Source organism: Marmota marmota, unplaced genomic scaffold, assembly GCF_001458135.2.
Source record: "Marmota marmota marmota unplaced genomic scaffold, marMar, whole genome shotgun sequence".
NCBI classification, from domain to species: domain Eukaryota; kingdom Metazoa; phylum Chordata; class Mammalia; order Rodentia; family Sciuridae; genus Marmota; species Marmota marmota.
Window position 1 is genome coordinate 21,436,433 of NW_026000221.1, and position 17,544 is coordinate 21,453,976.

At 59.2% G+C, this 17,544-nt stretch overlaps 1 protein-coding gene across 12 annotated transcripts in view; it reads right to left on the reverse strand.

Annotated features, from left to right (window-relative positions):
* Nucleotides 1-11,078, reverse strand: part of Slc12a3 (solute carrier family 12 member 3) — a 31,527-nt gene extending 20,449 nt beyond the window's left edge. For 5 of the 12 annotated variants that reach the window (XM_015488703.2, XM_015488700.2, XM_048792150.1 and 2 more), the window contains exons 1-12: nucleotides 10,755-11,076; nucleotides 9,732-9,878; nucleotides 8,400-8,475; nucleotides 7,600-7,695; nucleotides 7,192-7,331; nucleotides 6,772-6,882; nucleotides 5,461-5,572; nucleotides 5,132-5,262; nucleotides 1,798-1,882; nucleotides 876-1,030; nucleotides 624-731; nucleotides 157-280 (exon numbers count right to left, since the gene is read on the reverse strand). In XM_015488703.2, coding sequence (XP_015344189.1) covers nucleotides 157-280; nucleotides 624-731; nucleotides 876-1,030; nucleotides 1,798-1,882; nucleotides 5,132-5,262; nucleotides 5,461-5,572; nucleotides 6,772-6,882; nucleotides 7,192-7,331; nucleotides 7,600-7,695; nucleotides 8,400-8,475; nucleotides 9,732-9,878; nucleotides 10,755-11,036 — 1,567 coding nt within the window. In that variant the 5' untranslated portion in view covers nucleotides 11,037-11,076. Of the gene's footprint in view, nucleotides 1-156; nucleotides 281-623; nucleotides 732-875; nucleotides 1,031-1,797; nucleotides 1,883-5,131; nucleotides 5,263-5,460; nucleotides 5,573-6,771; nucleotides 6,883-7,191; nucleotides 7,332-7,599; nucleotides 7,696-8,399; nucleotides 8,476-9,731; nucleotides 9,879-10,754 lie in introns of all 12 variants that reach the window. The other 7 variants (XM_015488704.2, XM_015488701.2, XM_048792149.1 and 4 more) reach the window with 5 other exon arrangements.
* Nucleotides 11,079-17,544: the final 6,466 nt, after the last annotated feature.

Genomic DNA, 17,544 nt, shown 5'->3' on the forward strand with positions numbered 1-17,544 from the left:
CAGAGGTCGGCTCAGAGGTGTGGCGTGCCCCAGGTTGGACGCCCAGCAGCAAAGAAAGCGACCCTCTCTGGGTGCTCACTGTCCAGGCCTGGCTGGGGGAGAAGCAGGGAGAGGAGCGGGGCTGGGAAGGGGAGGCCGGGCTCGGCAACCTCTTACCAATGATGATGAAGGCCACTGCGATGGCATAGGCCAGCAGGTAGCTGCGCACGGGCTCCTTGTTCTTGCCGTAGCCTTTGCCAAAGAAGCCGATCAGTGGGTAGAGCTGATCTTCGCACAGGCACTGCGGGCACCGGACACCGTGGCCACTCCCTGGCTGCCACGTGCCCCCTGTCCTCCCAGGGCCCTCTGGGCTCTAGCTCCTGCTTGGTCCCCTCTGTAGTATCAGAGGGCACCTCCTCAACCTGGGTCCCCATTTCTAGTTCTGCTAAATGGGCGAGCCCTCCCCCTCACCAAGGAGATAGGACCAGGGCCAATCCGAGAGGGTCGGACAGCGGGCCCACGGGCAGTGGGCCGGTGGGAAGCACAGGGGAGCCTCAGGGTCCCCCCAGCAATCACCTGGGGACCCTTCCTCCTGGGCCTTCCAGCCCGGTCTGTCCTACCTTGGCCCCTTTCTGCAGCCTCACCTGGAAGACCTTGGCAGCAGAGACCAGGCAGGCCAGGGCAGAGGACAGGGTGGCCCCGAAGATGCCGGCGGTGATCAGGGGCGCGAAGCCCGACACCATGCTCATGGTCTGCAGGGATGAGGGCCTGAGCTGGGGCCATGGCTGCCACCCCACCTGGGGCTCCCGGTGCCCTCTCAGGGAGCGCAGGAGGCCGCTCGTTCCCCGTCCACCTGGCCTGTCCCAGCAGCGGGTCCCCAGAGCCAGAGCGGGTACCTGATAGTAGTTGATGAGGCCGTAGTGGCAGCTGTGCTGCTGGGCGCACTGGGTGAAGTTCCAGCCGTAGCCGCAGGCCAGCCCCTCACAGGCACCCGAGCCAGGGGTCACCGTGTCGTTCAGGTCCCCGGAGGCGTCACGCACCACACAGGAGCNGGAGGAGGATCAGGAGGAGGGGGAGGGGGAGGAGGGGGCATGCAGAACAGCCAAGGCCTAGGTGAACCGCCACATGCCGGACACTGCACTCAGCCCCTCACAACCACCCTGAGAGAGCGGTGCTGAGAGGCACAGAGAGCTTCTGCCCAACGTCCTCTTGAAAGCACAGACCTGGATCTCAAGCCCTGGGTGGTCATAAACTAGGCCAAATCCCCTGGCCGTCTGTGGACACCTGCCTCACAGGTGGTCCCTGGGAATGAGGGTAGCTGTGAGGGCTTCAGCTCAAGTCAGGTATTGCCCTGGCCTGGATTCAAAGCTTGGCTCCACTGCTCAGAGGCTGTGTGACCTTGGGCAGGTCCCTCCACCTCTCTGAGCCCCTCATTTTCTCCTTTGGGACCAGATGAAGTGTGGTGAGCCAAGCAAAGGGCTGGGCAGTGGCAAGTCACTTGCTAGCATCATCCCCACCAGCGCCACCCAAGGCTCAGAGCACGACTGGTCCTGCAGGGTCTTCACCCTCGCAAGTCCAGAACCTTAACGTTGACAGGACCAGAAGTCACTGGCCCCAGTCACTGTGAAGTTGCTCTGGTCACTGCCAAGGTGACGGATGCCCGAGAGGTAGGACTCAAGGACCCACTTCCTTGGGTTGCCATGTCTTCCTGTTAGGGTCAGACCCCACCCTGGGGCCCCCTCCAGTGTCTGGGCTTCACCAACTCTGCAGGGTGGCACCAGGGTCCTCCCTGCCCCAAGCAGCTAGCCGGCTACTCACCGATGGTGGCTGAGATGGCCAGGTAGGAGACGGTGGTCCAGAAAATGGCCATGAGCGTGCCCTTGGGGATGGCCACAGCAGGGTCCTGCAGCAGGAAGGGTGCGTCAGGCAGCCCCGGGGCCTCCTCCAGGCCCTACATCCTGTCAAGGTCAACCCCTGACCCTGGCCCCTCAGAGCCCCCTGCCAGCACAGAGAGACACCTGTGATTGAGGACTCACACAGGAGGGACGTGACCATGATCAGGGGACAAGGCCACATCTAAGGTATAGGGAGCCCAGGGTGGGACAAAAGATCCCACAGCTCCACACCTGGGCTTGGAGGACCCTGGCTATACAGGAGGAGGGACCAGGACGGCAGGGCCCTGGGTGAGCCCGCCTGGGGTGGACTCCAGGTGACCGGCTGGGCAGTGGCTACTGTTCCACGCCTGGCCTCGTCTGTCAGTGGCCTGACAATGGCGCGACCACACATGGGAAAATGAGTGGACCCACACCAAGCTCCTGACCCGGCCCAGCTCCACCAGCTGCCACCATATGTGACATCCTGTGTGACTGATTTGTCCTGTTCCACGACAGTAAACAGGAGTGAGGACAAGCCCCAGACTCACGCTTCCTAACAGTGGGGACGGATTCCCCTGCGCGGTCCCCCTCCCAGGCACTTTCTCAAACCTAATTTCCTGAGAAGTGGCCTGCGCCCCTGCACCTGGCTCCTGGGGAACTGAGGGCAGGGTTGTGAGGGGACCCAGTCACAGAGCCTCTGGTGGCTCCATCCTGACCCTGACACTGGGGTCCACAGCCTTGGGATCTGCCCACTGATCCAGAGCTCAAGAGGCTATGACTGTTACAGTGACTTCAAAACCAGCTCCGTGCTCCAGACACAGAGCGGGGCGGGTGTCAGGTCTGCCTACTTGGGACCTCCCCAGTTTGCCTGTCAACAGGTGGAAACAGAGAGTAGAGATAAGTCAAATTGAGGAGGAAGGGTGTGGCAGGCCGGAGCCAAGGGGAGGGAGGCCCAGAGGGAGGCTGGCATCTCAGGGCCTCCAGGTCTGGTCACTGCTGGGGTCTCTGACCTGGGGGCTCTGCAGCCCTGGTCCTGCCAGCCCGTCCCAATGTCTGGATGGCTTGACTGGGTCATGCACATGGAGTCCTGGCCCTCAAGGCCAGGCCAGCCTCCCACGCCATCAAATTCACATCCACCCGGAGCCTCGGACCATGGCCTTGTTGGGAACAAGCCCCTTGCAGGTGTGATTAGCTGAGGTGAGGTCAGGCTGGGTTACAGTGGCCTCAGATGCAGTAACAGAGTCATTGTAAGAGGAGGAAAAGACACAGAGGAGAGACGGTCACATAATCAAAACGATGCAGAGCCTAGAGCGAGGAAGTCAGGGAACGCCATTGTCAGGGGCCACCGGAGCTGGGATGAGGACAGGAAGTTCCCCGGGGCCTTCACATAGACGTGGCCCTGTCAGGACCTTGATTTTCAATTTCCAGACTCCTGAACTGTGAGAGGAGACACTTTTGTATTCTCACCCCCCACCACCCCCATGTCTCGGTCTGAGATCTCAGGGGTGGCTCACAAGTCAGGCACAGGTGGGTCCACGTCCCAGCCCGTCCCGTCCTAGCTGTGTGACCTGGGAGAAGCCCCTTCATGTCTCTGAGCCCCAGTTTCCCCATCTATGAAACAAAAAAAACCACCTGCCCCAGCAAGAACCCTAAGTGGGAGTTCTTAGAAGCAGAGGCAGCATCCCACACATGGACAGGTCTTGGAACAGCACAAAAAATGTCTGTCGAGTGACAAAATGATTGTGATTGAATTGTGGGCTCTGCTCTACAGACTGGCACTCCAGTGTCCGTGCGGTCAGTGTGGCCTGGGCCAGCCGCTGCATGAGGGGGGCTTGCTTGTCTGTGGCATCAGGAAGTGACAATGTTTGCAGCTAGCTCTTAGCACGTCCTCCTGGGGCCAGGCGCTGTCACCCTGCCCTGCCCCCTGTACATCTGGGAGATGTAGGGACACTTGCCCAAAGTCCCACAGCGAGGCCATAAATGGGACCTCTGCTGCTGAATGAGCAGAACCAGGAGCCAGTGGCCCTTTTAAGGCTTGGCAACACTTGGGACAGCGCAAAGGTGACCCCTTACCCACTCAGAGGCAGCGGCCGGGCCCTCATGCCTGCACGCTGGGCCACTTGGTAACCGAGAAGCTTGACAAAGCAGCTAGATGAACTGCTTTATCTGAGCACAGGCGGGACCTCTGCAGGGAGCTCAGGGCAGGCTGACCAGGCCTGGGCTGGCTGCTGTCCAGGGGAAGGAGAGGGCTGACATGCGCTCCCACATCCAGCCCCAGGGTACACGCCCGGGGCAGAGCCAGTTAGAGCTGGGCCGACCTGAGGAGTGTCTTCATCCACTCAAGAACGCCTTTGGGGGCTGGAGACTGCAGGGAGGGCCTCGGTCACCAGCTCTTGCACACCAGCTCCTTGGATCTTCCTGCCGGCAAAGCTCCCCGCCCCACCGCCGCGCCCGGCTTCTCCGCTTTGAAAGCCCAGCCCCAGCCCCTGCTCCACCCAGAAGGTTTCCTGGGGTCTCTGCTGACGTCCTCTGTCCTCCCCATGGTACGGCTTCGAACTTCTCCTCCCACACCACCTTTCACCACAATTCAATCAACAAACAGGCTTGCGACTGACTGAAAGCTGGGAACAGGGACACACGGATGGGTGGACGTCGTTACTCTAGGAGACCCACGACCCCTGGGAGAACGGCCAGAGACGTTGTTTGAAAGACAAACAGACACTTGGGAGGTCAAGAAACAGGCCAGGGATCCCCAGGTGGCGAGTCCAGCACAGTCAAAACCACGTGGGCAGTGGGGCTGAGGGCAGCAGATCCTGGGGCAGAGCAAGGGTCACAGGGACAGTGACAGAGTTTGGGGACAAGCCTGGATAGGTGCCTGGAGCCTGGATCACTGGGCCAAGGAGCTGCAGAGATCCCGGGAGGTCAGCCCAGCACAGGTGTGCACGTTCAAGACTGAGTTTCAGAATGTCGCTGCTGGGCGGGTCTTCCCTAAGGCCCAGAGACCCAGGAACTAGCGGGGGACCAGCACATACTGGGGTGTTGCACAGGTCTCAAGCCCAGGTGGTATCAACAACAGCCCAGAATAGAATAGAAGGGAACTGGTTTGGACTGGACCAAGTAGAACTGGGCCGCACCGATTGAAGCTCTGAGCCCCTTCCCTGCCCCGGCTCATGCCAACCTCCACGCTCGGGCAGCAGATCCTGCTGGGACAGGGAGCAAGACTGTCCTCACAGCCCCCTGCAGTGGCGGGGTGCAGGAGGGACAGGTGTTCTGCTCACCTTGAGGTCCCCAGAGATGTTGGCTCCTGCCAGGATCCCGGTGGCCGAGGGGAAGAAGATGGAGAACATCCCGAAGAAGCTGCCATCAATGCCCCTCCAGTCGGGCACCAAGTTCTGAACAAAAATGTCCCCTGGAACACAACCCTGAGTCAGGGCCGCCTGGACCGCGTGGCTGTCCAGGACCAGCCAGGCAGGCCGTCGACTCCCCAGCAGCTTCTAGCTGTGGGCGAAGGGGAGCCCATCCTCCTGGTGCCCCACAGTGGGCCAGGTCCGTGGACAAACTGTCCCCGTCCCCAGAGCCACGGCCAGGAACCCCAAACTTCACGTACCCCGGTAACTGAAGAAGCCCTTGGAGGCCTTGTCCTCTGATGGGGGTATCAGGGTCCCCACCAAGTAGTTGGCAAAGGAGACCATAATGACAAGGAAGAACAACACCTGGGCCTGGGAGAGAAGGACCTCGAGGTGAGACTGCAATCCTGAATCTTCCGGGAGCCCCACGGGGGGATGTGCCCAGCCCCTCGTCCCGGCAGACACTCCGGCCATTCACGGCCATTCCGCAGTAGCTCTGTTGGAGGAGCTGGGATACAGCGGCGGGCAAGGTGGCCCCGGCCTCTTGTCTTGGCTGATGGGTGGGATGAATTTAGAGCAGGAACAGGGGTGTGATGGGACTGAGTTGGGGCTACTTGAGCAAGGTGGCCAGGGGAGGTGACGCCAAGGAGAAGACTTTTTTCTTTTTAGTGCCGGGGATTGAACCCAGGATGCTTCACCCCTGAGCCACATCCCCAGCCTTTTCTACATTTTATTTTGAGACAGAATCTCACTGAGTTGCTAAGTGCCTTGCAAAGTTGCTGAGGCTGACATTGATTGAACTTGTGATCCTCCTGCCTCAGCCTCCCGAGTCCTGGGATTACAGGCGTGCACCACTGCACCAGGCTCAAGAAGACTTTTGAGCAGACACATAAAGGAGGAGGATGAGTGAGCCTGATCTGGGAATAAGTTAGTGCTTGGAGAAAGGAGACCAGCAGAGCCGGGATCAGAGGGCCACAGACAGGAGGCCCAGGGCGGGGTCCTGCCTTGCCCGTGGGCCCCTTCTGGCCGAGTCCCAGGCTGTGACCCAACACTTCCTTATTTCATATACTGAGCCTCTGACTCATGGCTGGACACGAGACTCAAATGAGTCTGTTTTGCAGCTGCACGTGGCCTGAGGCCAGGTTCTGGCCACTCCAGAGCAACAGGGGCAGCTCTCAGCTTGAGCCATCAAGGAAGGGAAGGGGCTCCTCCCTTTCATCTCGCCCTTCTTCCCTCTCCCTCTGCCTGGACTGTGGGCAGTGTGAGGGCAGCCACCGTGGACCAGGAGAGCCACACCCTAGGGATGCAGAGGCCACAAGAGGGGAGGAGTCTGGGGGTCCATCTACCCCCGTGGAAGCCTCCATGCTGGCCCTGGACCACGTCCACCAGGACTGTCGCATGAGAGAATCAAAGTCCCTCTTGTTGGAGGCACTGCTAACTTGGGTCTCTCTGTCATAGCAGCAGAACTTGGAGCCCAGCTAATACAGATAAGAAGGGGCAGAACCAGGGCTGACCCGCCTCTCTCCCTGCCCCTCCTCTCTCCCTGCCCCTCTCCCCCGGGCCTACCTTACCTTGGACTCCCATTCCATGCCAGCCAGGGAGATGGCCAGCAGCACCGTGACGGTGGCCACGCCGATGATGCGGATATCGTTGATGGGGTCCACGATGGGTGTGCCGTGCTCCTGGGGAGGGGACACAGGCTGCCCTCTGAACACCCCACTGCTCCAGACCCCTCCCCTTTGTGTGGGGTGCCCTCTGAGAGCAAAATCCCATACAAGCTCCTTCCGGCCCACAGTCCCCGCAGGTGGCTCTGCATGGGCCTGGACAATGTGGCCCCCAAGGCAGCACATGGCCCAAGAGGGCACTTGTGGGGATGGTCTTTGTTTGATGAGATCATCATCATCACAGACCGTGGCTGTGGTCCCTGAAGGGTGAGACTGGGCGGGGGGAGGAAGGACCCAGGCAGGGTTGTGGGTCCAGCGCCACCTCACCTGGAGCAGGTCCCGCACGGTCTCTGCGAAGCCCACCGTGTGCATGGCCACACCCACAGCGTTGGCGAAGGCGAAGATGAGGCCGATGGAGCCCCCCAGCTCAGGGCCCAGACTCCGGGAGATGAGGAAGTAGGTGCCACCTGGCAGGGAGGGCCGAGCCAGGAGCCAGGAGCCAGGAGACCAGAAGAGTCAGCCGGGGGGTGGGGTGGGGTGTGCTTAGGGCAGGCAGAGGCTGAGGAGAGGTGACATGGGGCTCCCAGGGCAGGAGTAACCGAGGCCATCCCTCCTGGAGCCCCCACCTGGAACCTCAGGAGCAGCCTGGGGCATCCCACGGGTGGGGAGCAGTTCAGAGTCCATTCCCAGGGTGGGGACTGGGGCAGCCTTCGAGAAGAGGAGCCCGGGACCCACCTGACTTGACCTTGCCGTTGGTGGAGATGGCCGAGATGGAGAGGCCTGTGATGGAGGTCACCATGACCGAGAGCAGGATGATGACCCAGGTCAGCACTGTGGGGAGGGAGCCCCAGAGCTCAGTGGGGTTCCCAGGCGAGGAGCTCTGGGGGGACCTGAATCCACCTACTACTCAGTGCCACCCAAGTCACTTCCCTCCTGAGTCTTGGTTTTGTCATCTGAAGAGGGGGTCTCTACTTCCGGGCATATTCTGACTAGTCAGGGAGCTCAGGATCCACAGGAAGGGAGTGCTACGTAGGAAAGGGAAGGCACTTTAAGGAAGTGATCGATACCACTTGATGAGCACCTCTGGGTGCCAAATCCTAGGCTGCTCTTCCTGCACCCTATAAACCCCACAGTGGCTCTGCAACAGGTACTACAATCAGCTCCATTTTACTAATAAGGAGACCAAGGCTCGGAGAGGTTAAGAAACTTGCCCAAGATCACACAGAACTAGCTTCCGAACCTCTGTCTTCCAAAGGCAACCCTGGATCTGCGTGCTGTGCTGTAGAAATTGGCTCAGAGAGGTTAAGTGACTCCCTGAGGCCGGGCAGGGTGAGCCCTGGGACGGCTGGCTGCAGGTCTGTTGAGTCTGTGCCATGCCATCCCCACTTTGGTCCCTGAAGGGGTCCAAGGCTGTGCCAAGGAGGAGCATGCCTGGCCTGTGGTCTCTGCAGCACAAGTTCAAGCCTGCTCCCAAGGGGCCTGGGAGGTGGAGGACCAGGACTCCCTCAGGGTCCTTTTCCCAGAGGGGCACTCACCAATGCCCGCCTGCGCCGTAATCCAGGGGAGCCGCAGGTAGAGGATCACACCCCAGATGTTGAGCATGCAGCGGATCTGAGAGGAGAGTGAGGTCAGAGGACCTCGGGGAGCTGATACCCCAAGGCCCAACACACGGATCCCTGTCTCCGGTCATGGCATGGCCCTGGGCTGCTGGCCGCAGGACACCTGCGTCCCTCCTGTGCTTTTCCCACTCAGCAAGTTCAGTGGGGCAGAGGGGCAGGAGGGGACATCCACCTTCCTCTTGCCCACTCCTGTCCCCTGCCCATCAGGGCCTGAACTGGGCTACAGCGTGATTGCCGCCCGCCTATCCCCAGCCCAGGAGCGTGTGCCCGCCAGCCCAGCCTTGGCCCCAGTGGCCAGCTCTTGGCCCAGCATTGACGTTCCAGGCAAGCCAGCAAACGCGGGCCTGAATTGCTTCCCGCTCACAACAGAAATCAAAGCTCCTGCTGCAGTGACCTCCGCTTCGAAATTTAAAGCCCAGCCAGAGGCCCCCGTGGAGGCCCAAGTTCCAGGTGGGAGCGCCTGGTACGTCTTCGGTTCCACCAGGTTGCAGGGCGGGTAGAGGCATGCGGTTTGCACAACTGGGGAGATTTCCCAGGTCCTTGGTCTGCTCCGAGATGCTAAAGAGGACCACACCAGGCTCTGGCCGACCCAGCTCAGGAGGGAGACCCAGGCTCTGAACGCCTCTCTGGGGTCGGAGGAGGGCTTGGGGTTTAGATGGCGAAAGAGAGTCACAGCAGGTGACAGTGGGCAGAGTTAAGAGGAGAACCTGGCCTGCCGCCCCCCAGAGCCAGGCCAGAACTTTCTCCTGTGGACCCCGTGTGGTCCCCTCTGCAGAGCCCATAGTGTCCCCCAAGGCAGAGTCAACGTGGTTATTTTGCATCTGCAGATTGACTTGTGCTGTAAACTACAGCAACCTTTCCTTCCTCCTCAGGAAGGGGAGTGGGAAAAAATCAAAACACAAAACCCACGATTGTGGCCTGTGTATGTGCTGCCATCTGGTGGCGGTTGGGGACACAGTTTTTTTCCTACTAACTCCCGCAGGCATTGATCACATTCTCATTTAAGGCTCATTTCACAGACGAGGAAACTGAGGCACAGTGGTTAAGTAACTTGCCCAAGGCCACACGACTACTGTGGCCAAGTATAGATCTGGGTCTCAGGACCTGGGACAGAAATGGGGGAGGAAAACCCAGAGAAAAACTGAGGTCACTGTCCTGATAGGGAAACTGAGCTCCAGGCTGGGCCCTGGGTCTGCTGCCACTCACGTGTGAGGCCCAGAGCTCCGCCCTCAGCCTCACCCCACTCACCATCACGCCCTTGACCCAGCCGAAGCGCACGGGCTCCCCGGGGCTCTTGTCACTGTTGGTGCCAGCCTCGTCCTCCACCAGCCCGTCCGTCATCTCATGGCTGGGCCGGCTGTCGAAGGCCAGGGCATGCAGGTGGCTGCCCTCCTGCTGGGAGCCCAGAGCCCACAGGTCAGGTGGGCAGGGTGCTGCACCACCATGCCACGTGTCACAGGCCAGCAGCCCCCAGCACGGCCTCACTGCACACAGAGCTGCTCCCCGGATTTTACAAAGCTCCAAACAGAGAGGAGCCACCAGCCCTGGAAGCTCTGGACGCGCCTGACAGTGGCACCCCCTCTCCGCTGGGGAGCAGTGGCCTTGGGGCAGAGCAGGCTGCACACAGCCTAGGGGTGGGCTGGGCTACTGTCACCCCAGGGAGGTAAAACTGCTTGTCCAGGGTGCACACGGTGCCCGGGCAGCCCGGCCTCTGCCCCGGTGTGGTAGGTCCCCCAGCTTGTGCCCCCTCTGGCAGCTCTTCTCTGGGCTTTTCTTCCCAGCCCCCCTCAGAGGCCCTGCATGGGACAATGGGGCCTCCACCCCGGGGGCCAGGATGGAGGTTTGCTCTGGGGACAGAAGGCGTCCTGCAAGTTGAGCAAGTCTCAGCCCAGAACCAGAGTGATTCTGCCCAATTGTCAGATGGGAAAAAGGACACCCCACAGGGATGGACAGCCCAGCTCCCAGCCCTCCACCCTTCCCTGTCCCACCTCCCAGGCTGCACAACCTCCCTCTGAGTGCCTCCAGGGACTGGAAGCCCATTTCCTCCCTAGGCAGCCTGCCCTTCTTTCGGTGGCCAGTGACTAGACAAGATGAATTAGAATATGCACCCGGAGCTTCTCCCACTATTTCTTTTGGACCTCTCTGACTTTGAGGAAGACACTTATCCTTCCCCACAGCACAGGTGACAGAACTGAGGCTCAGAGATGTTAGGTAACTGGGTCAAGGTCACACAGCAGGGAAGTGGCTCATCTTCTGAGAGACAGCCCTTACCTTGAGGAAGGAGTGCAGGTCGGCCAGTGTGGGCCGGACCTTCCGGGGCTGCCCGGGCAGGGCACTGTCAGCGTAGTGCTCATAGGCAGGGACCGCATCCATGGTGTTGTAGCCGAAGGTGCGCATGTGGAAAGTACTGCCATGGGTCAGGTGGCTGGGGTGGCTACTGTCATAGGCTGCTGGTGGCAGGGGCTCATCGCCCCCCAGGAGTGTGCTGATAGTGAAGCGTCCTCTGCACAGAGCAGGGTCCCCGGGCGTCTCCGTGGTGGGCAGTTGGGCCATTGTGGCTCTGGGTCTCAGGGAGGGGTCCAGGGTCGGCAAGGACAAATAGGGTGGCTTTATAGGCTGGGCCGTGGCAGGGGGAGGGCGGGGAGGTTGGCTCAAACCGCCCTCGGCTGGCCAGCAGGGTCCCCAGACAGGGTGGGAGGTGGAGCACGTGCCCACTGCCGCCCCGGCCACCATTCCACCATGGACACAGGGCCCCGCCCCAGACCAGCAGGACCGGGCGACCCAGAGACACCCACTGAGTCTTGGGGCAGCTCTTTGGAGTCTGGGGGCACTGAGATCCTCAGCCAGGACCCAAGAAGGAGCAAGCAACCACCAAAGAGGACCCTGGGGGGACCTAGAGATGGCCTGGGGGTCTGAGAATCCTACCAAGCAGGCTCACAAACCTCTCGTTGTGGGACATGGTATTTATTTTGATTTATTTAGTATCCTTAATACATGAGTTGGAACATTTAAGATGAATGTGAGACGGAAGCTTCCCTGCTCCAAATGTCATCCGCCACGTCTTTGTCCTTCCACAGATGTCTTAGCATCTAGAAATCATTATGTGCAAGCAGCCCCACAACCTGCAGCCACCAGTAGACACATGCGCCCTGAGGGCTTGGGGCTGGTCAGCATCAACCACAGAGGCACACTTCCCTGGGTGCTGCCTGCAGGGCACAGGTGGGAGCCGGAGAGCCAGCACTTCCCTCCCCAAAGCCTCCACACAAGCTCCCACTCCCCAGGGGGGAGGTGCGCCAGGCCTGGGTCCAGTTTTGCCGGTCCCCTGAGGCCACACCTTAGATGCACATTGGCAACAGAAGCAAGCCCTGGTCACCAGGGACACCTGAGGCCCGCCGCCGCGGGGGGACAGTGGTTGAATTTGAGCTGCAGGGGTTTGAAAGAGGTGGATCAGGGTTTTAAGAGATGAGATGAGTGGAGGCTGGGTGTGTCCCCAGAAATGAAGGACTTATTTCTCCAGCTGCTGCAGGACGGTCCACCCCACTGCTTCCCCTCCCCCGTGGCTACGTTTCCTCCAAGAGGAGGGCATCCAGTGGCTGACGGATGTGGGGCAGAAAGGTCTGGCTCCCTGCCCTGGTTCCCTCCAGGACACCCAGCTCCCCTCAGGTCGGCTGAGGCCCGCTTCTCCTCTGCCTGGTGCTACTTCCCTCCTTCTGCCCACAGATCTGACCCTAGAGCCCTCCCTGGTGGGGGCCCTGATCTCGACCTGTCTCTGCCTGCTTCTGAAGTGGGGGGGCTCACTGCTCCCAAGAAAACCGTTGATCTTTTTTCACCTCTCCAACAAACCCTTACTGACCATCCTCATGGGCGGAGGTGGGAGCCTGGGACATGGACGGGGCACTGTTCTGTGGAGTTAGTGCAGGCACTGGACATGGACATGGTCCAAGCCCAGCTGTGCTGCTAGCACAGCAATGTGACAGGCCCTGGAGGAGGGTCAGGGTGGGGACAGCCAGGGAAGGCTTCCTGGAGGAGGGGGCCCCTGACCTGAGGATGAGCTGATCCTACCAGAGACAGGAGACAGAGGGAGGCCAGAAGGCTACTGCCTGCTCTGTCACCTGAGCTCTCTTCTTACTCAGGCTCCATTCATCCCCCGGAGAAGACAGAGGGACACGCTTTCCTTCCCTTCCTCGCCCTGTTCCCAGGGACTCTGAGCCCCATGAGCTGCATGAACTGATGGGAACTGGCTCGTGCTGCCCCTTGGTGCTGGGCCAGAGAGGCGCAGGACCGGCACGCCTGGCCGTGGGGCAGGCAGAAGGGGCAGGTGGGCGTGCTGGGACTATGTTGGAGTCACTGGGTCAGGGGGTGGTCACTCTGCAGGATGAGGATCCGGAGGCCCACAGAATCGCAGAGGAGTGCACACACCTTGGTGCATTTTCTAGCAAGTGTTCATCCAGCTCGCTAGAGGGACCTGGCCTGTTGTGTTCGGTGACATTCCCGGCGACTAGACCAGCTCCATAAATGCATGTTGAATATAATGAGGCGACCCAGGGCCAAGGAGGCCAAGGGCAGCTGCTGTGGACACCAAGGGCTGAGAGAATCACCCCAAGGGGGGTCATACAAAGGCTCCGCTGGTCCCCTGGCCCGGGACCCTGCCTCAAGTTGGCCGTTACGAGGTGAGCGCAGGAAACCCAGACCAGACCCCATGACACCAGGTCCCGGGCGCTGTGCACCTTTTTGCAAAGTTCATGTTCACCACATTGATGTTCGTGACGAAGCTTCCTGGTTCTTGGTAACACCTAGGCTCACCCACCCTCCTTCCCTGGACTTCCAGCCCTCCCTCTTCAGGACTGTCCCCAGCTCCATGCTAGCAGCGGAAGGGCTAAGGGCCAGAAAGCAAAGGTTCCAGGCCAAGGACTCCAGGCTCCGTCAATTTTGTACCTTCTGGGCAGGCTCCACCCTGGTCTGGGGGGGAAGGACTTGTGGGTCCCTTGCCTGCTGGTTCTCGTTCCCTCCCTTGGTGCTGGCAGGGCGTTGATGGGGAGCAGATCTTATCGCCCTGGGGCCCTTAAACTGCCATTGACCGGCAGAAATCACAGCTTCCCAGCATCCCCCACACCATTCCCACACGCTGGCCCCTGGGCAGCTGTGGAAAATTCCTGATTAAGATCTCATGAAAGGATGTGGCCAGGGCTGGTTTCCCGCAGCCCTGGGGTAGGGGCAGAGGAAGAGACCACGAATTTGCTGGGTGACCTTGGGCAAGACATTTCCTCCTCCCTTGGAAAAAACCTGGTGTGGGATCTCAGCCCTGCAGGGAGTGGGTGCTGCTGGGAGAAGCTTTTCCTGCCCCTCTACATTTCCTGGGGTGGGAGGGGTTTAAGCAGAAACCCTCAAGGGGCTTTCTGACACCTTGGCCCAAACCACAGGACCCACCAAGGAAGGAGATTCTTTTTTTTTTTTTTTTTTTGGTACCAGGAATTGAACCCACAGGTGCTTAGCCCCTGAGCCACATCCCCAGCCCATTTTTAAATTTTGAGAAAGGGTCTCACTAAGTTGCTTAGAGCCTCCTCACTAAGTTGCTGAGGCTGGCTTTGAACCTGTGATCCTCCTGCCTCTAGAGCCACTGGGATTATAGGCTTCCCCACTGTGCCCAGTTTAAGAAGGGGATTCTTGTGTTTGAATAGAATTTAACTGATATGAGAAATGCTCAGAAAGGTGCTCTTCTTGATGGAGAGGGGCTGGGGGCACTGTGCTCGGTCACACACGGTGCCAGCCTTGCAGAATTCAGCTTCCAGGAGACGCTACAGGCTAGGTGGGCCCTGGAGCCCTCAGGGTCTGAGACTCCTCAAGTCCTAAGCAAAGCCCTGGGATCGGCTGAAGGTAGTCAGTTTCTGGGTGACACTGAGCAAGTCATTTGATCTAGGTGAGCTTCTGCTGCAGCAAACCAGAAGTGACACCTTCACAGAGTGCCAGGCGTCTCCTGCCCACCAGCGCCCTCCTTCCCCTGGCTGAGTGACGTGGGGCCCCTCACCTCCCTTGGTTCTCAAAAGGAGAGCAGGGCAACCAAGGACCCAAAGACTCAGTGGTCAGGGAAATCCCTGCAAGTGACCAGCCCAGAGGCAGGACTGGGGCGAGCCCAGGACGACCTGCTGCAGCATCACAACCTCTGGGCCTCCTTTATCATGCCCCTTCTGTATACAGGCCCTGACTCTTACTGCGTAGCCTGACAGACCAGCAAGACCATGCAACTGGCCAGCAGAGAGGGAAGCCGGGAGGGGACACAGGGCAAGGAGGAAGGAGGCTGGGGCCAGGCACGGTCCTGAGGGAAAGACGTGGTGGGACTGGAGCGCCCAGTGCCCTGGGGAGGAGGGAAGAAATGGCAGGACACAAGGCTGAAAGGGGTCTGGTTGTTTCTTCATTATGCCACATTTATTGAGTGCCTACTGCATACCATGCCCCACATTAGGCCAAGAAGGCACCACAGGGAACAAGACAGACCCTGCCCGCTGGGAGCTCACACTCTAGTGGGAGAGACAGACAATAAATAGACGCCTCTTATGATACGTTTAGTGATGATTGCTATTGAGAAGACAAAGCTGCTTCTTAGGAGGAGCATTAGGCCCCTCTGAGGGTGGAAAATGAGAGCTGAGCTCCTACAGTGAGGAGGTGTCACCCAAAAAGCATGGCATGTGCCACAGGGCTTTGGACTGGGCCCTGGGCAGGAGTGTCTTGGACTTCAGGAAGAGCACTGAGGACCTTGTGACTGGAGCAGGGACCAGGGAGATGGGTTTCAGACTCAGAAGAGGGGTCAGTGGCCTCATAGGCCAGGGTGAGGAGTTTCATACTGTTGAGTGATTTTTCTGTCAGGAAGCCGCTGACCCAGGGAGACCAGTTAGGGGCCACTGCAGGTGTGCAGTGGTGGGGGCCAGGCCGTGGCTCTGGGGGGCCAGATGGCAAGGTCTATCCTGAGGGCAGGGACAGACCAGCACACAGACTCCAGGGGGCAGGGGTTTGTGGGGAGCAGGGAGCTGGGAGAACAATGGTGATACTGTTTCCAAGTAGGAATCCCTGAGGAAGGGCCTTGGCTGTCAGGGGTGAGCTCAGCTTTGCCCTGGGGTGCAGGCCCCATCTGCTTTTGGAAAGCTGGCGGGGCGCAGTGGTGTGGTAAGCGGTCAAGTCTGAAGAAACAGGGCCCTGGAGACGGCCGGAGGCTGCAGCAACAGCCAGGCAGGAACGGCTGGCCAGCTGAGCCGGACCTCCTCAGTTGCACTTGGACTTGGGACCCTACCCTGGAGACCCAGTGTGCCTAGTGGACGGGAGAGGAGCAGGTGTGGGTATTTTAAAGCCCCTGTGATTCTGAGGAGCAGCGGGACTGGGGTCCAGTGGGTGACAGAGATGCACCATGCCCACAAGCATGCCACCCCACCCGTCCTGTGTCCTTGCTCGCGACCAGGTCCCACGAGGCTCGCCTGGAGAGGATGGGTATGATGCAACCCTGGTGTCGTGAAATAGCCGGGTAAGAGGATGCGCTGCTCGTCGGCCTGATTCACAACACCAGCTGCTGCAGCCATACCAGAACGCGCCGGCCTCCTCCTCTGGGGCGTGGCTCCTCAGGTTTGGACACAGTGACAAGACCATGCAAGACCGTCCCCAACCAGTGGCTGCTCCAGGTCAGTGCCACTCTGGGAACGGGTGTCTGCCCACGAGGGGCTCACAGACTTGGTGACAACAGGGAAGAGGGGACAGACACCAAACCCACACGGCGAGGAGGAGCAGAGCAGCAGTGCAGGCCCAGCCCGGGGGGCCTGGAAGCCAGAGCTGGGCGCCCCCCCAGCACTGGCGTCCCTGAGCCTTACAGAGCACTCGGCTGTGTCTACTGCAGTCCTAGTCCTCCTACCTGGACAAGGTCACAGCAGCTGGACACTAAGAACCTTGAAGCTATGGAAAGCTAAAGGAAGATACGCATAAGTTGAGACATTTTCATCGTTAAAGAAAGGGCTTTTGGTTCCATTTTCTTCATGGATAGGCTTAAGGAAAAAATGCCCTGTTTAGTCAGTGCTCATCCCAGAGGTAGTTACAGGTATTACTCACGTATCAGACACATATGGCTACTTTGGAGAACATGCAGAGGAACAAGGAACAATCCCTGTCATTGGGTGGGCACAGTTTGTTGGAGGAGGCAAGGCCACAGGAGCCAGAACCCTGGCAAAAAGGCAGAAATGCCCGTATAGAATGCTACACAGGCTCAGAAAAGGGGCGACTTCCTGCTGCTAGGGCAGGAGATGTTTGAAATACAGTTACAATGAAGCAAAAAAGATAATTAAGAGGGACAGAGCCCAGTGTTAACTTGAAGCTTCCTGGTGGCCAAGGCAAATGATCAGTAGTCACTATCTGATAAAAGAGCGAGTCTCAGTTTTTTTCTCTCTTCCTCTTTTCATAAAACAAATCTCCACCAACCCTTTATACCTCGATTCAGGCTTAATCCAATCCAGGGGTGGTCTGAGCTCAGCCCCTGCTGCATCAACACAAACCAAAATGGTGATTTTACTAAAAATTCAGTCCTGAACCCATTACTGCACCCCGATGACTGGCAATGTGCTTCCCAGGAGACCATGAAGTCAAATGCACTCTCTCCCCTCCCCTAGTCTTTCATTTAAAAATACACCTTCAGCTTTTCTGACCTTATGGGAGACATTTTTTTCTTGAACACAATAGGGCAAACATGGTTCTTCTGCCCAATATTGAACCCCACAGGAGCCTTTCTGGCCAGAATACTCTAATAGAGTCTTAGAAACTAGGAGCCTAGATCCTGTTCCTGCAGCAGCCTGGGGCGAGTCTCAGAGCTGGTTTTTAAAAGCTCAGACCCACCCTCTCCGTCCCCCAGCTGGGCCTCACCCTGGACACACAGTGGGTGGGAAGAATACCAAGTGGGCCGGCCTGGCTCTGCACCATCTACTTTAGGACCCATGAGCTTCAGTTTCAGTGTCTGGCAAATGGAAAACATCCCACCCAGTCAATGGGCTTTGTGATGACCAAGGGTGGGGGCCTTGTGAGAGAAGCATTTTGG